The sequence below is a fragment of the Aspergillus eucalypticola genome, assembly GCF_003184535.1.
Source record: "Aspergillus eucalypticola CBS 122712 chromosome Unknown BO83scaffold_16, whole genome shotgun sequence".
NCBI lineage: Eukaryota > Fungi > Ascomycota > Eurotiomycetes > Eurotiales > Aspergillaceae > Aspergillus > Aspergillus eucalypticola.
Window position 1 is genome coordinate 728,644 of NW_020290290.1, and position 19,769 is coordinate 748,412.

A 19,769-nucleotide genomic window follows, 5' to 3' on the forward strand; every position below is an offset into this window, starting at 1 on the left:
ACCATCAAACGCTGCTTCGACGGCCCCGGGTATAGCCATGCAACAGACTCACCTTCCAGATTGACTGTGTCTCAACTCTTGTGCCCTCCTCCCTTCTCGCTGCCTTGACCTGAATTTGGAAGACTCTAGCTGTGACAGTACATCACTTGAAATTGGCCTATCAATCATTGGCGATCACCAAAATGGCTCGCATTCTCATCACTGGCTCGGTCGACGGGCTTGGCCTCGAGGCTGCCAGGCAGCTTGTTAAGAGAGGTCACACCGTATACCTGCATGCACGCAACGAACAACGTGCGATGGACGCCAAATCTGCGTGCCCGGGTGCCGCCGGGGTGTTGACTGCCGACTTATCCAGGATGGAAGACACGCAGAAGCTCTGCGACGATGCCAACGCAATTGGTGATTTTGATGCTGTCATCCTGAATGCTGGAATCATGCAGGGTGGCTTTCGAAAGAATGCGGATACTGGTGTGCCAGCCTTGGTGTCGGTCAACCTTATCGCACCTTATGTGACGTCCTGTTTGCTGCGTCCACCCAAACGCCTCGTTTTCATTTCCTCAAACTTGCACCGGTACGCAGACATGGCAAGCATGGATGATATGTTCTGGTTTAAGCGCGGGGAGGCCAACTACCAAAGTTACCCGGCATACTGTGACTCCAAGCCTCATGTCATGCTCCTCGCCAATGCAGTCGCTCGGCGGTTCAGGAACACATCGGTGACCTCGGTGCACCCCGGGTGGGTGGCAACCAAACTTGACGGACAGGGTGCCCCAGATAAGGTGGAGGACGGCGTTGAAACGTATGTCATGTTAGCCGAAGGGAATTATGATGAACAGAACCTGTCTGGAGGGTATTTCGAGCCCAAGGGGAAGATTGGTCAGCCGATTTCGGCTGCAAGAGATGAGGATTTGCAAGAGAAAGTCGTCGAAGCCTGTGAAGGGGTCACTGGCTTGAAACTGCCGGCTTAAAATGCAGAGCTTTCTATTGAGGGGATGACGAACTATGCCAACGTCTTGACTGATTTTACCATAATATGTGCATAGATATTGACTGCAAAGTACTCCATGTTTTCAATGTCTCATCACTCAAACCTGTGTCATGATAGAATCGATCGAGGAGGACATGAGCCTCCTCAAATTCATCCGTAGAACATATCCCCGATCAGTACAGCGCCCTCGACCGTTGAACACTGTAGGACTAAACAAGATATTAAGAACCTGCCAGAGTAATTGTCTGGACTGCTATCGCCCTGATGAATGTGATTGAGGATAAGAAGTATGGAGTGCTTATGCACTTTGGGGAGCCTCAAATGATCAAAATCGTGAATCCAACTGTGTAATAAAGAAAAATACAGGTGCGACAACCTGACAAGATACGATATGAGCACGTGAGACATGATAACATTTCCTGTCAATCTGAAGTTTGACGATGGCTGTACCTACGCGGTCGATGAGGTAGGTCCAATATTGAAGACAGTTATGAAGGTAGGCGTTCAACTCGATACAGGAAAGGTAAGCAAGGTCAAGGAATCAATATGTGTTCGCTAATGAGGCAACAGGTCATATTCAGTTATCAAAGTGAGGGCTTATGCTCGTGCGTGGCTGCTCAAAATATGGTCAATTAACGAATAGCTGTGGTGACACTGGTACGTCGGAAGTTGTGATGGAAAGATGATACTTGAATTGCATTGACATCTGCCTCAACTATGTTGCTCGGTTGAACTACAGGTCTGCTGTCCCCAAGGATCGCCTTGTGGGGGAATAGACTCTGTGGACTCTTCTGGGGCACCCGCGGTAAACCGTCTCTGTAATGAACTCGCAAGGTAGGCCTTCAAAGAGAAAGAGAGAACAAGAAGGCTTTGTATTCTAAACCAATACTAGCCGTACAACCCACTGGAGCCCTCCCGCGAACAACTAGATAATGGTCCCGAGACGGGGAATACATCAAATTATCAGAAAACGCAATCGCCTCTGAATCCAACACAGATCATTGGCCGTTCATCACCCATATCCCCGACCTTGTATGGAGAAGTCCTTGAAACCGCATCAGCGCAGCTCCTTCTGTGGTCTGCGCTGAGCCAATATGACCCTGCTTTAATCAAGATCGGCGGCGTGGGTCTGGGCTCCGCCGATAAGATGAAGCGTGCCAAAACAATTCCAACGCCGCCCATTTAGCCGCTATAACCCAATCTGGGGTCACTTTGCGAAACCCCACGGCGTCCATTTCAAGATTTTGGGTTTTAGTTTTCTTCCTGTGCGCAGCTTCTTAGCTGAATACGTATGCTCCTAGGCTACAGTATTTCCAATTGTCTTCCGCAGTGATCGCAGATCATAGACATGAATACATCGAAAATTCTGTCTACGTTATTGAATGGAAAACCTAAGAGCCCTGTGGGAGTGCCGACGGACGCTAGCCGTTTTTTCAGTGCATGGTTAGGGGATGAGGAGACGGAAGATACTCGAAATCCTCGGAGATAACAGGCTCTTCATATTGCTGCTGCCCTGGATCCACTCGCTTGAGGATCATTGCCTGATCAGTTCTGTCCCGCTCTCGAGGATCACTGATCTATTTGTCTAGAACGACCAGTAGTATAGATAAATAGAGATGATGAAGATTTAGCCTACCGAGTTCCATTGTGATACCGTGTTCCCACTCCTGACCCTCCCTATTCGATGTGAGTAGCACATCTATGTCTATTCAGATGTCTGCTCAGGGGCAATATCCTATCTCTTAGCATGGCAGAGATGCATAAACGTGATCCTAGTTTTGGCTGCCTGGATCCATCTTTGTGTCACATCCGACTTCCGACAATTGAAACCCAGTCCGAAGGGAATATTACGCATGTAAGGTTCGTGTTTCTTCTAAAGCCGTTCTTACCCGCGGCAGATTTTGCGTCCGACCCACCAGTCTATGGGTCAAACTGGGGTATGTCCGTACATCGCTCCCTGTTTAGAGCATCTAGATTCCTCCAATGAGGGCGGTGGATATGGCGATGATGCACTTTACAAGACACACTGGCGCTTTTAGTGTATTTAGAAGGCCATAAATAAATTCCCGCTATCGCGGACTACATTGCGTGCGCGTCTATCATATCGCAGCTGACGAGGCCATAGGGAGTAGATGGCACCGGAACTCCGTGATGTGCCGCCGGGGGAGCAAGGGATACCCAAAGTAACTAGTGATTGTTATACACGTACTCAGGCGTGTTGAAAGTCGGTGGCCTGGACTGCTAAGGTGCGATCGGGATTCATGTGCACCTTGACCACACTGCTGCAGCATGAGCGGCTCATGATCACCGATTGTAACTTCCTCATCGTGCTCCCGGGGCCACTTCTTCATGGAAGATCAATCATTACTAGTATATAATTTCTGATAGCTATAAAAGGGCCTCCTGTACTTCCAGTACATCGTCTCTTTCATTCTTCTCCTTTCATAGTCACTCATTTCATCTCAATTAATAAGTAAAGACTACTTACCGTCACAATGAAGGGCTTTGGATCCGCCGTTTCTATGTTTCTTTCTTTGGGCACAATTGCCGTTGCCTCGGCGTCCTGCGATCCGAGTACCCTGAATACCACAAGTTATCTCTACGATATCACCGAAGAGACTACGGTGTTCGAGGTTGCCCGCAAGACCAATCGCGGTGTCTGTGACATTGGCCGACACAACCTTATGGCAGATGTGACCATTCCACCTAATATTGGCGAAGTCTTCATCATCCCTGGTGAAACCTGCACTCCAGACAATGAATCCTGCCTGATCAAAGACGTGGGCCGTACCCGGACTTGTATCTACGGTGGACCACGTTTGTACTACACCGTCAAAGGGGACACATATGAAAAAATTGCCCTCCGTCTCAACATAACTACCGAATCACTCTCGGGCGGTCAGTCCGCTAATGAAACATTGCGGGTTGGCCAATTTCTCAAGGTCCCCGAGTGCTCGCCGAGTCAATGTATCATCCAGCCTTATTCGTTTGAGTGGGGTGTGTATAAGGATCTTGCTGACATGTATGGGACGACTGTTGGCCAAATCATGATGCTAAGCCCGACCTACAACTACAGCAGTCTGGCTTTCAGCAACGGGGGAACAGCTCCGCCAATTGATCTTCCGATCAACTGCACTGCTCTGTCGAGCAAAATCACCGTTATCAGCTAGAGTTGTTCCCTTTTGGGGGTCTGCTGAAGAGACGGCTTTATCCAGCCGTATGCGTTCATCATTGCTTCTATTCTGCTCAAAGCCCAAGTACTTTCCTTTACGTTCCAACTGGGTGTTGACTTTAATCACGGGTTTGAGAAGGGGTTGCTGTTGGAGAGGCGTTTTAACATTGCCTATAAACTTAAGGAGCTTTACAATCCAGGTCTAGATGATGAATACATCAATGGCCACGCTTGAAACAATAAAATTGGAAGAAGGTAAACTATCTTGTTTGTCGGTTGCGGCCGTAGTCATAAACCCTCTGTAAGAATTGTGATATCCCAAACCGAACTTCATACAGTCCACACTATATTCTTGCCATTGTAGAGTCCGCGTTCATAAGCCTCTTTGGCGAGACAAGAAGAACGCTTGACTCAGGTGAAGCCCCCGGCTGCATGCTGTTTGAGTCGTAATCTAACATCTTGGAAATACACCATTGGGCAGTAGAGTGATTCAGACCAGTCGGAAATATTGCGTATACTCCCCATGTAAAGTCTGAAGGACCCAATAGGAATGAAGGCGGTTGCCTGTACAGAGGGCTCGAGGCTCCGTTCGGCCCTGTGATGTCGGAGGTAAAAGGATTGCGCAGCTACCTCTTTCGGTTCAAAAAACGATAGTAGTTACAGCCGATGCCGCAATTTCTAATCACCAAAAGACGTACTTCCCCCCCCTTCCAGTCCTCACGTGCGATGTGGGAGAAAGAGTGGATGGGCCTCTGATCCCAATTACAAAACGTCCTGCCTCGGCTTGCTGGGAACGATCCGATCATTTTCTACGAAGGGCCTGAAACACTATGGCTGAGCTCTCATGCAATGCATGCGGGAGCAAATCTGGACGAAGAAGATTATCCCGTGTTGTTCGACAAAACAAGCATCAGAGGGGTATAGAGCGGCCCGGTCGAGGCCCGAGATTGCTAGGAGTGGCGTAACATAGTGTATTTTCTCCACCGGTCCTTTGAGATGGAGTAAAATTACGCAAGGTTGGCAACCTCAAAACCGGCATCCTTTACGTGTACCTGATTGGGAGGGCGCGGATCGCTTCGGGTTGGCAGGTCCGAGGGACAATTCGCTATACGAGGTGCAACAAGTGATCGCCTGCGGGTATCCATTTCAGGGTTCAAGGTCCGAAAGGTGGAGCTCCCGGATATTTCTCTGCGCGGCACCTGCATTTTTATGACCCTCCACACTAGAAGACACTAACTTAAGCCCTGAGGGCCATACTCCAGTGCTGAGATAGTTCTTCCCATCTAAGCGAAGATGGCTCTGGTCCTTTCCAATTGTCAGCGGGTACATCACCACCCAATCCCACTCTTCACAGTCCTGGGTTCCGAGTTCTGACATTTAAAACGAAGCTTGGCCCTGCTTGCTTATCGACTACTGCCCAAATTTGTCTCAGAACTTGGTTCGATAGCGGGCTATCGTGTGTGAGCGGTGACCTGCTTTCTGTTATCTTTATATCTGCCCATTCAACCAATCCCTGTCACCCCTGCCGCTAGGAAGTGGAAAGAGCCATGTTGGTTTCGAAGGCATGGGCCTGGCTTGCATTAGCCACTGCCACCCTAGTCTCTGGTGCATTACATGCAGAAGACCGGGCTAGGAGAGAAGCCACCTCAGAAACAAAACTAGGTACCTTTCTCCACAACCGCATCAGTCCCAACTATTCCGAGCTGTATATTGCCGAGCCAGACGGCTCCAATGAGAAGCTCCTCCTGGGTTCCAACACCGTGTACGAATTCCGAGCCAGCTGGTCCCCTGACGCAAAGTATGTTTATTTCACATCGGAGAGAAGAGGGAACGGCCAGGCGGATATCTACCGTGTCGCCATTAATGGCACCAGTACCGTGGGGGCAGAAATAGAAGAAGTCGCTTTGTCACCCGGTGTCGACGACTCTGCTTCGATCTCCCCTGATGGCAAGATGTTGGCGTTTGCAACTTCGAGATATAATCAGACTAGCCAGATAATGCTCATGATCCTGGAGACCGGATCGCTCAAGAACCTCACGCTCATTCCCGGTATCTCCGAGGCCGCCAACTCTTCACTACCCAATGGATACTTCAAGCCGACATGGTCCCCTGATGGAGAATGGATCGTCTTCACATCCGATCGCAACACCCCATGGCGGGGCCACAGCGACGGCTCTGGTTGGGAGCATACCCAGGAGTTGTCCATTTACGCAGCCCGCCCCAATGGTACCGACTTTCATCTCGTCTCGTCTCGGAGCAACTACACCCAGGGATCGCCTAGATTCTCCTCAAATGGAAAGCGCCTGGTCTTCTATGAGATGTTGACCGAGGACACATACAATGGTCGCCTGCAGCCTGAGCTGCTCGAAGGATCTTATCTCAACACCAGCATCGTCTCGATTGAGTTCGCCACTGGTGGTGACCGCATTGTTCATGCTACTGGAGATGGGACCAAGATCAGTCCTTCATTCGTCACCGACGATGTAAGTATCCTGATTCAACCACACTGTAGCATTTCATACTGATTATTGAATGCACCCGACAGGTTATTGGCTACGTCATGAAAGAGGCAGCCAGCAATGGTATTTACTACACCTCCATCTCGGGTAAAAACTACACGCAATACCAGACAATTCCCATGAATACCATGACACCTGCTATACGCTCCCCTGCCTGGTCGCCAGATGGCAAATATATCATCTATGAAAAACAAGGTCCCACGGGCGGTAGTACGTCGACATCGAAGACTCAGTATTCCCCACTGTGGAACTTTGACCCGGATTGGGACTACCGCTTCACGGATGTTTTCCCGATGGCCAAGCGTGGAGGCTGCCCTATGATGGCCATGTCACAGCAGATGGAGGGTGTCGCAGAGAGCAATCTCATGCGTCTCCAAATGAACGGCACTGATCAGGTTACCCTCTTCGAGACCAAGAAGGGCATGATCAACCCTTCTATCGCGGAAGGCTTTAACGCCCGTGCCTATCAGGGCAACTGGGGACCGAATGATACCAACATCACGTTCGGCTACGGTGCATACTTCGTGGGTCGCCAAAGTAGCCCGGGGTTCATCTTCAGTGTTACCCCGGAGGGTACGGGCGTGACTCTCCTCGCCGGCAACAACATCACCAACTACGGATTCCCGTCTTACAACCATGATGGCACCCAGGTCGTTTTCCGGACCTGGCCTGGTACTGCCTCCAATGGTACCACCATTGGCACCACTGGATTGGCCATTGTCGATCTACCCTCTCGGCAGGTGATCCAACTCACAACCGAGTGGGACAACCTCCCGACTTTCTCCCCTGATGGCAAGAAGATCTTGTTCACACGGCGCACCAATCTGGATAACATTGGCGACAACTACGACATTTTCACCATGAACCCGGATGGCAGCGAACTTACGAAGCTCACTCCCTCTATCGCCAGTGATGCCCATGCTGTGTGGACCCAAGATGGAAGTATCCTATACAGTACCGCGATGTTCGGCTTCCAGCAGGAGGCACCCTTATACGATGATTCTATGCAGCCATACGCTATCATCGTGCTCATGGAAGCCGATGGTAGCAACAAAACCGTATTGTCGAACAGTTTGTGGGAAGATGCCATGCCTATGTTTGCGCCCGCTCATGTCATGGAATCCCATTGTTGTTCCTAGGGTGGTGAAAGAGGTGGATATTATGACTGATTCTTTAAATGGTGGGATCTCCACTTCCATCTCCTTTTATTCTTCTTGGTGGACCCCTTACCTTCAACTGGCTTCATTGTATATAAGAAATCTTGTTGTGTGTGTGTCAATGCCAAAGACTCAATTGCGTTGTTATTTGTTCTCAACTGTGCCTCTTTGCCATGTACTCATACTGCGCAAATGTAAGGTGGTGGCAGAGTAGGTCTTGGACTCTATCTGAAGATAGTACTGGCTCACTGACCCGACTCAGCATATTCGCTGAGATAATGGACAAGGTGTCGCAAGAAAATGGCGACTAAGATGTCGAGCTCCCTCTATTACTGCCAATTGAATGTTGATTGCTCGACGATGTTCTCGGTATGTCTAGTCGTGCTGATCGAAACAACCGTCAAAAGCAAGCTTGGCCGCACCAAGAAGCCTGATCCTGGGATTACCCGAAAGTGGAGCGACAAGCGGGCCGGGCGGATTTCCCGCCATGGCCTTATCAACCAGCTCCTTCACTGTTAACATCCGCGACTCTCAACTGCGCCAATTTGCTGGATGTAAAGACCACCGTGCTGTAAGTCGTCACAGAGAATAAACTCTTCTTGATCATAGTCGTTATCAGAGTAGCAGCCTGCCACGTCGCCCCTCACTTCCTGTCCGCGTCAAAACCACGAGCAAAGCCGTCTCCCTCATCCATCAAGCGGCGCGCAATGCCGCCCACGTAGTTGTCTTCCCCGAATCCTACATTGCGGCCTTTCCCCTCTGGAGTGCGCTGCGTCCACCCACGGATAATCACGATCTGTTCTCCCGTATGGTGGCGAACTCTATCGCCATCGATGGCGAAGAAATTGCTGCGCTGCGGACTGCCGCTCGTGAGACCAACACTGTGGTGAGCATCGGCATTTCGGAGCGTAGCCTCACCAGCACTGCCTGTCTCTACAACTCGAACCTCATCATCGACAGCACTGGCTCCATCGCTGTGCATCACCGCAAGCTGATGCCAACCTTCTTCGAGAAATTGACCTGGAGTCCCGGTGATGGGCACGGGCTACGAGTCGCTAATACCCCGTACGGCAATATCGGCGGGCTCATCTGCGGAGAGAACACGAACCCGCTGGCACGATACGCTCTTATGACGCAACGGGAGCAGATTCATATCTCGTCGTGGCCATGCATCTGGCCTACCCGAATGTTGGATGCCCCTTCCGAGGCGGCGGGTAGTACCGGGGACCCTTCTGCTACTACCGCTGGGTCGAACTACAACAATGTCCTGGCCAACCGTCTGCGCGCTGCTACCCATTGCTTCGAGGCCAAGTGCTTTGGTGTGATGTGTAGTGGGTTCCTCGATAAACCCGCCATTGATACCATTGTCGCTGGAGCCCGTGACGCCGCGCGGATTCGCCGGACCTTGGAGCTCTCACCGCGCGGCGTCACCATGTTCCTCGATCCCACTGGTTCCCCGGTCCAGGGGTTCATGGTGACGGAGCCGACGCGGGAGCAGCAGACACGGGAGTTTGTGCAGATGGAAGAGGCAGTATTGTATGCGGACTTGGATTTGGATCTTTGCGTTGAGGGAAAGCAATATCACGATGTCGTGGGTGGTTATCAACGGTTGGATGTTTTTGATCTGCGGGTGGACCGAACTCGGAGGGAACCGGCGAGATTTACGGATACGGAGCATACTATTCGAGACGACTAAGTAACGCTCCAAGGGCCAGACAATAGAGGTGATGCTGATCATATGTTCCTAGCCTGTGAATGCTATCTGCCATTAAACACACACTCATCTGATAATAAAAGGGTGAAGGAACTGGACCAGAGGATCATATTTCGATAGGTCCGGAGCACCCCCTTCATTAAGTTTGTGGTGTTCTGATTACATGACCTCTACTGAACGACACGATAGCATCCTACTGAGCTAGCCGAAATCCCGTCAGAGTAAAACCCGCGTCAATCACCAAGGATTCCCCATTAATAAACGAAGCAGCGGGGCTAGACAGAAAGACAACCGCATCGGACACCTCTTCCACCATGGCGGTCCTGCCGAGTGGGCATAGCTTCTGGATTGCTGGGCCCAGCGCAGGAAAGTATTCATTGCCCCTCTGCATCATTGGCGTATCAGTCCACGACGGACAGACAATGTTTACACGGATCTGGTTCTCAAAGTTATCCACGGCGGCGGTCTTGGCGATCCCAATGGTCGCGTGCTTGGACGCTGTGTATGGCATCATGCCAGCTGCTGATATCATGCCGTTGATTGATGCAATGACGACAATTGACCCGCGCCCCAGACTGCGTGTTGTGTTGCTGCGTGTGCTGGTGTACGAACGAGGCTCTTGGCGTGCCATGGCGTGGGTGACGGCCCGCAGCACCATCATCGATCCGCGGGAGTTGGTTGTCATCAACTTGTCAAAAGCCTCCACGTTTAGATCGGAGGTGGGTGAACGCTTGGTCGAAATGCCCGCGGAATGGACGCAGTAGTCAATTCGGCCAAAGTCGGCAACAGCGCGTTGAATCATATCGTTAACACTGGCTTCATCGACGACATCGACGACGACAGCAATGGCGCGAAAGCTAAAGTGAGAGGAGAATTTTTGACACTCCTTCAGAATGGCCTCGTCAGGGAGGTTCAGATCGGCGAGTACAATCGACTCGACGCCGGCTTCGGCGAGCGAAAGGCAAACATCTTTGCCAATGCCGGACGATGCCTAGTAGGTCAAAGCATAGTTAGGATTGATTATATTGTGCTGCTGTCTCGAATGCTTGAAGGTACACGGGGATTAATCTGCGCAAGATGGGGTGGGAGGAACTCACCCCAGTCACAAGGGCGACCCCTCCATCGAGTTCCATGCTTGCCATGGTGGGTAAGTACAGTAGTAGTAGCCTCGAAGATGCAAGTCAATATTGTTAAGTGAGGGGAGTCCCAAAGAATTCCCCAAGGCTGAAGACTATGGTGATGGAGCAAAAGGAGGAGCACAGCACTACTCCCGAGGATACGAGATGGAAGGGGAAAATAGGAACGGGGAAGTGAGGTCTTGGAACGGATTTCGGGAATTAGGTCTTATTGCTGCGCACTGCACTAAATAGTGATGATCCCTGTTCGTATACCATTAGCGGTAAGCTGGTTGTTTGTAGTGCGACGCACAAACACAAAGAGAACGCAGCCTCCCGCTCATTGACTGGTGCACCTTACAATCTAGTACTTTGTCAATCGCACCCCACTATCATCACTGCTAAGTATACCAGAGGAATATGATCCTTCTGCCACCAAAACAACGAGGCCACATACTGAAGCTGGAAGACGGCAAAGGGCCTCTGTTGAGTGGAATAATGGCTGCATCTGCTTGTGCACTCTGTGACTGCCGCAGATGGGATAGAACGAAGCCGTTGGCCACCGCGGTCAGGATAGAGTTCCTGATGCAACCACCCATAACCCAGAAATAGACTTCGGTAAGAACTTAACTATAATTTCCTCTTGCTTACCAGCTGCCTAGGTAACTACCAGACGCTCAGGAGACATCTGGACAAAGGTGAAGATTTTGCGTGATTCCAAATGGCGGGTGTTCCTTATTCCGTTAGGAGGCATTGTACAATTGGCTAATCGATGATTTAGGGTGGGGCATACGATGTATGGACGTTGAATCTCGTAAGATTCGTAAGATATACCCAATCTGGGATCCCAAGTATAATACTTGCCCTAGTGATCAGAGAGGATTTTCAAAGCAGGAATTCCGAGGAATTGGCCGCCGGCGATGGCTGCAGTATTAATTGGAAGAATCTGGCATGCACATCTCTCGAACAACGATTCTCAATCCTCTACAACCTTTCACTACACCTATACCGACAATGTCATTGTCCGTATCTCGAGGTATATGCACAGGTAGGTTATTTACCTGGTGATGGGGGTCTTATATAATCAAACTATCAATCAAATAATGGTACTTAATAATTGTTAAAGGACGGGGTTCAATCACACGAATTGCTCTCAAACTCCCAATAACACCTCGAAAGGCCAACCCCTCAAACAGCCGACGACTATATTCCTCCCTGACCACTAGCGGGAAGCCTAGGCAAGAAGTGACCTTACCCAGCCAAGAGACTCCTCAAAGTGCAGTCCAATATGCATTGTTCGGACCCAATAGCTCATTTCAACCGGGCTGAGATCTGACACCTATAGAACAACCCTCGACCAAGTCGCCAATTGGGCCCGACAGGGCTCCGTATACCCCATGACATTCGGACTCGCCTGCTGCGCCGTCGAGATGATGCATATAGCTGCACCACGGTACGACCAGGACCGCCTCGGCCTCATGTTTCGAGCCTCGCCCAGACAATCCGACCTTATGATTGTTGCGGGTACATTGACAAATAAGATGGCGCCGGCTTTGCGGCAAGTATATGATCAGATGCCTGAACCGCGATATGTGATCAGCATGGGGAGTTGTGCCAATGGGGGTGGCTACTATCACTATAGTCATTCTGTGGTTCGGGGGTGTGATCGGGTTGTTCCGGTGGATATCTATGTTCCTGGTTGTGAGTATTCTTCCAAGTTACCGCTTTGTACGTTATGGCTATTAACATGGCGAGGTTTTTAGGTCCCCCCACGTCGGAGGCATTGCTGTATGGGATTTTCCAGAATCAGAGGAAGATGAGGAGCAGGAAAGTCACGCGTATATGGTATCGACGATAGATCAGGAAGTAGGTCTATTGCAGAGAGCCTCAATAAAGCCGTTCATAATAGTATTTAAGTGGAGAAAATTGTAGAACGCAATGATACGGTACCCGATGTGTAGTGCAGCAGGAATGTTGGGTGCGATTAGTCATCCGGTGGCGCGGGAAAGACTTGAAGAGGAGGTTCGCGAAACGACACCATTTACGTCTATCTTCCTTCCCCCCCTGAACATGCATACCTTCCATGCCTAAACCACCAATGGCTCGAAAATCTCGTCATGGCTGCTCCGAGTGCAAACGCCGAAGTGTAAAGGTATCATTGTGATGTCACTTCTGTGTCAATGATTGGCTTCTCTGACATCGGAATGCAACCAGTGCGATGAGAAACGCCCGCAATGTTCGAATTGTGAACGTCGACGGGCGACCTGCCATTATGCTACTTATAACCCTTGGGCTTGGGAGAGTAAAACACTAGAGCAGGCAGTCCCACCAGAAGAAGGGATGTCAAGCCATGTCGTAAATGAGTCAGTGCCGCAGGAAGCCGGCTACGAAGGATTGGCGCGTGTGGGCCAGTTCAATACGCAACATCTGAGGTTACTATTGACCTGGACAACTTCAACCTGTCATACTATCTCCAGGATTAATGCAGATGCTCGCATATGGCAAGAGAACATCCCTCACCAAGCCTTATCATGTCCTTCTCTGCTTCATGACATCTTCGCCGTCTCGGCGCTTCATCTTGCCCTTTCTAGCGATTGTGAGAGGGCGGAAAAGCAGGCCCTCATAGAAGATGCAGAAGCCCACCAGAGCGAAGCAATCAAGATGATTATGGAATTTGATAACCAACTAGAATCATCAAAGCTGTTTGAAAGTTTTGTGCTTTCAAGTCTTCTCGTAGGGTCTGCCTTTTCATTTCCTTTGGCCGTTGCTACACACTGTGAAACAGAGGGAAATATGCTAGACGAGCTGATAGGGGTGTTTATACTCATCCGCAAAATGATGAGCTTTTCGACACCTATAATCCTTCGCATTCAGGAGAGTGAGCTATGTGGTCTTTTGCTGAAGGAGGAGACTCAGTCCAGTCCGTCTCAGTCATCACAGGAGGCAATTGCGTCTCTTCATGAGCTCCTCAATACAACATACTCGCAGGAGAACGAGAATCATCGGGCCTTTGCTGACACAATTGATTGCCTGGAGAATCTACTCGGCAGGCTTGATGGCGCCGGAGAGATTGTTTCATGGTCTTTTAACTGGATTTGTGAGGTTCCAGCCGCCTTTATCGTCCTCTTGCAGGAGCACAACCCACTTGCACTAGTAATTCTCGCTCATTACTGTGTCGTTCTGCACCAGCTGAGAGACCGTTGGTGGATCGCTTCATGGGGTCAACGCGTACTTGACATCATTGCAGGAATTTTGGGTCCTGCTTGGAAGTCTTCCATAGCCTGGCCTGTTCATGCAGTCAAGGGTCAGTATCAGTGATGATCCTCACAGACATCCCTGTAACAGATAATGCTAGTGCCATGTTCGTGTCAGTATCACGGGTCAATTTGCAACAAGAAAGCTCAGTTGGGGAAGCTGCAGCTGACAGGACAAATAAGATGATGGGCGACCGCATTAGTCTACGTCACAGCACTGTTTGTTATGGTGAGTTTGAAAATCTTGTTTTCTCGGTTGTCAGAGGCTTTAGAAATCTAGGTTGGAAGTTCCAGACAAAGCTGGAGGATATTGACAGATTGCCAAATGAATCCAGCTCCAAGAATCCAGCTCCATCACGTGCTTGACTGATTTACATGGAATGTTCTTGAAACTTTTGTATCTTGTTTACGCACCACGTGTACATACCGTATACTGTGTACCGCTATAACAATACAAATCACGGTCATCTTTGGGTACTATCTAAAACATGATCAGTGTTTCTTGGCGTGGAAATCTAAGGCTGCCCTCACAGTCGGCAAACTGCTCCTGTGCTGTCGTTAAGAATCCCGCTGAAACATCGCTATAGGTACAGCTGCTGTACAACCGCTCGCCATTAGACGAGGTAAGTGCCTGGAGGATCTTCCGGGTAGTTCCGCCTGTCCCAGCGCCGACCTCCAGGACTCGCATGACGGGGTTGCTATGACCGAAGAGCGCCACCGCATCTGCGTATTCTAAAGAGTCCGTGATAGCACAAAACTCTAATATTTGGTCTTGCCGGAGGACCTGTAGCGGATGGGCTTCACCGGTGAAGATTGTTGGAGCGGCCATGAAAAGGTGCCAATGCACCCTCACAGTCACCGTCGCGCAGCGCCTTACAGGCGAGGTCGACGCATACCAATGATGAGGAGCATCCAGTCTTTATAGTCATGCTTGGTACTTATTATATTCGCACTTCAGTTGAAGGATAGTATGACAAAAAGGAATAGGCCTACCTAGGGCCGCTGAGATCAAACTCGTACGAATTACGATTCCCCAGCACAAAGTCATCACAGCCCGTAACGCGTTAGGCACCCATATGCTGTGTCTCCTTTGCATTCAAGTCCAACCAGTCCTGGCCAAACACGCCGGCGTAGCAGCCGATCTTTCGACCCCGCCACAGGGTGCATCCCGCATTCTCCAGGCACTCATACGAGACTTCGAGGAGCTGGCACTGCTGCGGATCCAGCCGTTCCAGCTCTTTCTTGAGGCTGGAAAACACATTGCTATCAAATTGGCGGACATCAGCATCGTCGAGAAAGTAGCCCTGTCGCATGCGCACCGTTCCCGGCTTGCCATGCGGATCGTGGAAGGCGTCCAGGTGATACCGGTCCTTCGGCACGTCACAGAGCCCACTTCGCTTCTCGATTAGCATCCGCCAAAAGGATTCGCTGTCGTTTACTCTGCCAGGCAGCCGCATGGCCATGCCCACGATGGCGATAGGCTCGTGTGAGCGTGAAGCATGGTTCTGTTCATCAACCGTGATCCCCATTACGTCGTACTTGGAATTGTGGCTGTTCAATGAAGATTGAATGAAACTACTGAAGTGAAGATTGATTATTTGTTCTGTCCATACAGTGATGGGGTTGTGCACTTGATGTAATAAAACATGAAGGTAGTGCGAGAGGAGGCACGGGCCATATCGACCAAGCCCTGTTGCAAGTTGGAACAGGTTAGGGTTGCAAAATAGAAACCGGGTTCTGTTCCAAATCCCGCAGACCAGTACAATTATGGGCCGAATGTGACATCGGATAGACGGTCATCACTTCAATAACGCCGATCTGTATGACTCACATAGGAATAGTCGCCGACCTTCACTTCGCAGAAGATATACGCCGACCCAGCGGATGCAAACTACCTCAGTGCATAGTCCAGGTTGTCTGTGACCGCAAGTCAACTTCATGTCCCATTCACAGCCCAACCTGGGTCCCACACTGTGAATTACTAAGACGAAATAACTTCCACAGTCAATCCACACTGGCCCAAGACAAGTGAAACAATCTCCAGAACTTTACTTTGTCTTTATTTCAATTTCTCACTGAAGCATACTGAGCGTCAACAACATAGGTGATCCCAGACACCAAGCACCCTCCTTCACCAAACATGATTTTCAAGCTGTTTAATGGCGTAGGTGAAGCAGGAGATATAGGTATTGCATTGCTGGTTAGTTTCATATTACTTGTAAGTGCATCTATCAGACCCAACTAAACTTTCAAGACCGACGCCAATCCAACGGGCATTGGGGAGGCCAGGTTCTAACGCGGGCCCTGTATCTGGGGGTCTTCCATCCTCTGGCCAGATACCCAGGTCCTCTCTTTGCGCGGTTCAGCAATCTATATTCTGCGTATCATGCGTGGTAAGGGGACATTCATATTGACATCTACTGCTGCCACCAGCGATATGGTAATTCTCCCTACACCAGAAGATGTGAACTTTAGCTCCGCCTAACATTAGAACAGGGAACCATGTGCGCTATGCGCCCAACCGGCTACTAATCAACACGGCAGGGGCTGTCCAAGATATATACGGTCATCACGCTCCCGTCAAGAAATACGTGAACTACCGGGTGCTGGCGCAACAGGCACCTAATATCCTCACGATGCAAAATAAACTCCAGCATAGCCGCCGACGCCGGGTTCTGAGCCAGAGATTCTCCGCCCGCAGTCTTGAATCGTGGCAGCCCAGGATCGTCTCTCAGCTTGATCGACTATCCCAGGTCATACGCGGATGCTTGATCACGACGCCCTCTTCAATGGAGGATGGATTGACGACGCCTCTTGACATGGCACGCACCTGCAAGTCTCCTGTCAACCCTGAAATATGATAGCGTAGCTAACAGTCGTCATAGTTGACCGCCTCACTTTTGATATGATGACCTCGGTTTCTTTCGGCTTAGACTTCGACACTCTCCGATCGTCGAACTATCGCTATGTGATTGAGGCAATCTCCGCGTCGAGCATTCGACTCAGCGTGCTTCTGCAAGCGCAAGAACTGGCGACAGGTAACCTGGACGGCCGATTATTTCCCTCGTCCATCGCTGGTCGCAGGCAATCTGTTCGAATTATCCGAGAACTCCTGGGGACGCGGCTGCGTGGCCTTGACAAGGGTGGGGACCTGTTTGCCTTCTTACAGCAATGCAAGGACCCTGCCGCAGGCGAGGGTCTGGGCCTGACGGAATTGAGCACGGAGACTGCCACCTTTATTATTGCTGGTCGGTGACCCTCGGCCACCCTTTGCTATCGCGGCCAGTGCTACCATGCTGACGAAAGGTCAGGATCTGATACGTCATCAACCACCATGGCTGCCGTATGCCACTACGTGACCGGCTCTTCTGAATGTCATCGCTGAGTAACAGACGAGGTACGGTCAGCATCTGCCTCGCTGACAGATATCCGCCTGGAACCAACCTTGAATTCGTGTGTGTTTCTGCGGGCCTGCGTTGATGAAGCCTTACGCCTCTCGCCACCGGCAGCCAGTGCTCTCTGGCGGGAAGTTGAGGACGGAGGCGCCTCCATCGACGGACACTGGCTTCCCCGGGGCTGTGATGTCGGGGTAGGAATCTACAGCATTCATCACCACGTCACCGAGTGGCCAAAGCCCTTTCAGTTCAATCCTGACCGGTGGCTGGAGGGTCGGGGACTCAGGAAGTCGACGGCCGCACGTACATGCCCTTCTCGATCGGGGCCCAGAGCTGTATCGGTTAACCGTTGGCGCTGGCGCAGGTGATGCTCACCATGGCCCGTCTATTCTGGGAATTTGACATGTGGAGGCTGGATCGAAATGACAGCGAAGCCAAGGATATTGGGTATGTGGTGGCGGATCTTGTTACGGCCGGGGGTCAGGGTCCCATGTTGTCTTTCCGACCGCGGATTTGACACGCACCAGCGGTTACGCGGTGGTGCTCAAATTGTCAATTTAGATCTGCTTCCACACAGCTTAATGGTTTGTTTCATTGCTCCATATATCTGTCTTCGTCTACAGTACTACAATCTGTGTCGATAAATAGTACTAATAATACTATTGTGGACTAGTAGTAATATCCCGACCGACACTTCGGTACTGACTTTTACTTAACAGTCCTTCTGACTCTTCAAAAGTTGAAGTATATATAGTTGAAGTACTAGTTGGGATGTATCCGCCTACAACTCATTGAAATCCGCGCTCGGTAGCAGTATTACCAATAGTACTATGTGACTTGGCGTATCTTTTCATATCGCCGAATTTATGAAATTGATCAGGCTCACAAACAACACACTGGTGTTCCGTGAAAACAGAAAATGGAAGAAAAAGTTATGCTGCGAAGCCCGTTCAGGCGCAGTCTATCCGGCGCAGCCCACGGTCGGCAATTCGGCAAAGCAGTCGGTGGTTGGAATACGTACAGTTGTTGGCACCCTTTACTGAGTCTTTATACATAAGGTGCAATAGCCATACTTGGGACGAGTAAAAGTGTGCCAATTCAGAGGAATAACAGGTCAGAGGGTAATGCGTCATTCTCTCGTCTTTGCAGTGCGGTGATCGGCCTAAGTCACAAGTATAACAGGGATACAGTGCTCCTTGTGCAAAATAGCCAATGTCGTTCCAGTGCTGCACAAACTTCAGCACCACTTCATCCTCCACGGTCCTCGTCTGGCGCAGAGTGGGCGAACAGGCCCGGGAGCGATCAGTGGCCAGGAGAACATGCCCACACACGGCAGGTTGGAACAACCGCGCAAAAAATGCCTTCTGCTTCAACACGGGGTACCTGCGTGTGGAGCCCTCCGTCTCGGCGGCTTCCACCACAGCAGCATCGAGATTCGGCCTACACTCGGCCCTTATGTACTGCATTCATCAGGGGTCGCTAACCTCGAGGCTATACTAGTGGCATGGGAGAGACGGGCCGACCGGATTTTTCTGACCGGGAGTGAAAGACAGCAGTCAAACCCACCTCCATCAAACAGTCTGGGGTAACAACCGTAGCGCAGCAATCGCTCTTGCGAGCGGCTGTAGTTGTTGTATCAAGATAGCGGAGGGCGCGCCGGTTAATGACTGGCGAAGAATAACGCAGAGCCCAGCTCGGTTGATGAATGCTAGCACCGGAAAGGGTAGTGGACCATGTCTGTGAACCGCCTGCTGGCTGAAAGCAAGACACGAAATTAGCCTTCATCCTACAACCTTCTCGATTGGTTGCATTGTATGCTGGTATCATTGCCAGTGCGATGACTGCCGGGTTTTGGGTGGGAACCCCACTGGACAGAACCCTGACCACTCTATACCCCACAGACAATCTTGAGATGTAACATATACAGTCGTACGAGGAACATTATGAGATTGTAACGTAAGTCGCTTATGCGTGACTGAGTCAAGTTATTCATTGTGGACGAGACCTCGACTTACTACGCAGGGGGCCTAATAGGCGTCCAGGGCTCAACGGATTTATTTTGGGCGGGGGTATGATGAGTAGCGAGAATGAAATGAGGTGCATAAATTGGAGCGCCTAACCCATGGTACATCTGGATTCAGCATAGCCACGCCTTGTCGTGGTGCGGCATGGAAACTCGCCCAAGTTGCGGTCTTGAAGGTAAAGTAGATCCCAGCAGCCATCTGGCGTGGTGTTGTTAGTATTGACATTCATCTCCTCGTTTGACCGTACCACATGGTCCATCTTTACGAATGACCTTGGAACAGACCGCGTTGAGGTGGATAGACTGCGAAGGTCTCTCATACGAATTCCGCTCGTGGGTGGAGTCGGGTAAATCCCGAAGACTGGCTGTTTTAGACGGATGGGGAGCCTGATGGTTCTCCTCATGCATTGTCATTTGCAGATGGCTCTCTCA

The 19,769-nt window shown here is 50.5% G+C and overlaps 12 protein-coding genes across 12 annotated transcripts; 8 read left to right on the forward strand and 4 right to left on the reverse strand.

The window, feature by feature from the left end:
• The first annotated feature begins 48 nt into the window (after positions 1 to 48).
• Positions 49 to 981, forward strand: BO83DRAFT_409151 (short chain dehydrogenase). Its single transcript, XM_025534109.1, has one exon. The coding sequence runs from the start codon at positions 183 to 185 to the stop codon at positions 966 to 968; it is 786 nt and encodes a 261-aa protein (XP_025387105.1). The 5' UTR covers positions 49 to 182; the 3' UTR covers positions 969 to 981.
• A 2,502-nt stretch (positions 982 to 3,483) lies between these two features.
• On the forward strand, positions 3,484 to 4,284 carry BO83DRAFT_447613 (LysM peptidoglycan-binding domain-containing protein; the record flags this gene model as incomplete). Its single annotated transcript, XM_025536652.1, has 1 exon — positions 3,484 to 4,284. The coding sequence occupies one exon, from the start codon at positions 3,484 to 3,486 to the stop codon at positions 4,156 to 4,158; it is 675 nt and encodes a 224-aa protein (XP_025387106.1). The 3' UTR covers positions 4,159 to 4,284.
• A 1,423-nt stretch (positions 4,285 to 5,707) lies between these two features.
• On the forward strand, positions 5,708 to 7,818 carry BO83DRAFT_315275 (TolB family protein; the record flags this gene model as incomplete). Its single annotated transcript, XM_025527614.1, has 2 exons — positions 5,708 to 6,643; positions 6,706 to 7,818. 2 exons carry the CDS (start codon positions 5,708 to 5,710, stop codon positions 7,816 to 7,818), a joined length of 2,049 nt encoding a protein of 682 aa, XP_025387107.1.
• A 220-nt stretch (positions 7,819 to 8,038) lies between these two features.
• BO83DRAFT_409152 (carbon-nitrogen hydrolase family protein) lies at positions 8,039 to 9,558 on the forward strand. The gene is made up of 2 exons (XM_025534110.1): positions 8,039 to 8,407; positions 8,456 to 9,558. Exons 1-2 carry the CDS (start codon positions 8,324 to 8,326, stop codon positions 9,530 to 9,532), a joined length of 1,161 nt encoding a protein of 386 aa, XP_025387108.1. The 5' UTR covers positions 8,039 to 8,323; the 3' UTR covers positions 9,533 to 9,558.
• An 8-nt stretch (positions 9,559 to 9,566) lies between these two features.
• On the reverse strand, positions 9,567 to 10,848 carry BO83DRAFT_409153 (SDR family NAD(P)-dependent oxidoreductase). The gene is made up of 2 exons (XM_025534111.1): positions 10,648 to 10,848; positions 9,567 to 10,541 (listed from the first exon to the last, which is right to left on the reverse strand). Exons 1-2 carry the CDS (start codon positions 10,690 to 10,692, stop codon positions 9,744 to 9,746), a joined length of 843 nt encoding a protein of 280 aa, XP_025387109.1. The 5' UTR covers positions 10,693 to 10,848; the 3' UTR covers positions 9,567 to 9,743.
• Positions 10,849 to 11,035: 187 nt separating this feature from the next.
• BO83DRAFT_59996 (uncharacterized protein) lies at positions 11,036 to 11,469 on the forward strand. Its single transcript, XM_025537466.1, has 2 exons — positions 11,036 to 11,389; positions 11,447 to 11,469. Exon 1 carries the CDS (start codon positions 11,086 to 11,088, stop codon positions 11,275 to 11,277), a length of 192 nt encoding a protein of 63 aa, XP_025387110.1. The 5' UTR covers positions 11,036 to 11,085; the 3' UTR covers positions 11,278 to 11,389; positions 11,447 to 11,469.
• Positions 11,470 to 11,616: 147 nt separating this feature from the next.
• BO83DRAFT_409154 (NuoB/complex I 20 kDa subunit family protein) lies at positions 11,617 to 12,561 on the forward strand (the record flags this gene model as incomplete). The annotated part of the gene is made up of 4 exons (XM_025534112.1): positions 11,617 to 11,691; positions 11,845 to 11,960; positions 12,011 to 12,366; positions 12,429 to 12,561. The coding sequence occupies 4 exons, from the start codon at positions 11,617 to 11,619 to the stop codon at positions 12,521 to 12,523; spliced, it is 642 nt and encodes a 213-aa protein (XP_025387111.1). The 3' UTR covers positions 12,524 to 12,561.
• A 173-nt stretch (positions 12,562 to 12,734) lies between these two features.
• Positions 12,735 to 14,445, forward strand: BO83DRAFT_379504 (uncharacterized protein). The gene has a single exon (XM_025531519.1). The coding sequence runs from the start codon at positions 13,006 to 13,008 to the stop codon at positions 13,981 to 13,983; it is 978 nt and encodes a 325-aa protein (XP_025387112.1). The 5' UTR covers positions 12,735 to 13,005; the 3' UTR covers positions 13,984 to 14,445.
• BO83DRAFT_389982 (uncharacterized protein) lies at positions 14,401 to 14,748 on the reverse strand (the record flags this gene model as incomplete). Its single annotated transcript, XM_025532831.1, has 1 exon — positions 14,401 to 14,748. The coding sequence occupies one exon, from the start codon at positions 14,746 to 14,748 to the stop codon at positions 14,401 to 14,403; it is 348 nt and encodes a 115-aa protein (XP_025387113.1).
• Positions 14,749 to 14,983: 235 nt separating this feature from the next.
• On the reverse strand, positions 14,984 to 15,448 carry BO83DRAFT_389983 (beta-ketoacyl synthase; the record flags this gene model as incomplete). Its single annotated transcript, XM_025532832.1, has 1 exon — positions 14,984 to 15,448. One exon carries the CDS (start codon positions 15,446 to 15,448, stop codon positions 14,984 to 14,986), a length of 465 nt encoding a protein of 154 aa, XP_025387114.1.
• Positions 15,449 to 16,059: 611 nt separating this feature from the next.
• Positions 16,060 to 17,831, forward strand: BO83DRAFT_399902 (cytochrome P450; the record flags this gene model as incomplete). Its single annotated transcript, XM_025533360.1, is given in 9 exon segments — positions 16,060 to 16,137; positions 16,264 to 16,359; positions 16,379 to 16,383; positions 16,411 to 16,755; positions 16,796 to 16,797; positions 16,853 to 17,167; positions 17,231 to 17,293; positions 17,327 to 17,649; positions 17,679 to 17,831. The coding sequence occupies 9 exon segments, from the start codon at positions 16,060 to 16,062 to the stop codon at positions 17,829 to 17,831; spliced, it is 1,380 nt and encodes a 459-aa protein (XP_025387115.1).
• Positions 17,832 to 18,111: 280 nt separating this feature from the next.
• Positions 18,112 to 18,959, reverse strand: BO83DRAFT_60030 (uncharacterized protein). Its single transcript, XM_025537467.1, has one exon. The coding sequence runs from the start codon at positions 18,778 to 18,780 to the stop codon at positions 18,265 to 18,267; it is 516 nt and encodes a 171-aa protein (XP_025387116.1). The 5' UTR covers positions 18,781 to 18,959; the 3' UTR covers positions 18,112 to 18,264.
• Between the last annotated feature and the right edge of the window lie 810 nt (positions 18,960 to 19,769).

What these genes read in the sequence shown, in the direction of transcription:
- BO83DRAFT_379504 (XM_025531519.1), top strand. Translation starts at nt 13,006, where the DNA reads ATGTCAAGCCATGTCGTAAATGAGTCAGTGCCGCAGGAAGCCGGCTAC.
- BO83DRAFT_409152 (XM_025534110.1), top strand. Translation starts at nt 8,324, where the DNA reads ATGGCCTTATCAACCAGCTCCTTCACTGTTAACATCCGCGACTCTCAA. An exon ending in GATGTAAAGACCACCGTGCT is followed by an intron (nt 8,408 to 8,455) that starts GTAAGTCGTCAC and finishes AGTCGTTATCAG; the next exon opens with AGTAGCAGCCTGCCACGTCG.
- BO83DRAFT_409151 (XM_025534109.1), top strand. Translation starts at nt 183, where the DNA reads ATGGCTCGCATTCTCATCACTGGCTCGGTCGACGGGCTTGGCCTCGAG.
- BO83DRAFT_59996 (XM_025537466.1), top strand. Translation starts at nt 11,086, where the DNA reads ATGATCCTTCTGCCACCAAAACAACGAGGCCACATACTGAAGCTGGAA.
- BO83DRAFT_60030 (XM_025537467.1), bottom strand. Translation starts at nt 18,780, where the DNA reads ATGCAGTACATAAGGGCCGAGTGTAGGCCGAATCTCGATGCTGCTGTG.
- BO83DRAFT_409153 (XM_025534111.1), bottom strand. Translation starts at nt 10,692, where the DNA reads ATGGCAAGCATGGAACTCGATGGAGGGGTCGCCCTTGTGACTGGG. An exon ending in GGGTCGCCCTTGTGACTGGG is followed by an intron (nt 10,542 to 10,647) that starts GTGAGTTCCTCC and finishes TTGACCTACTAG; the next exon opens with GCATCGTCCGGCATTGGCAA.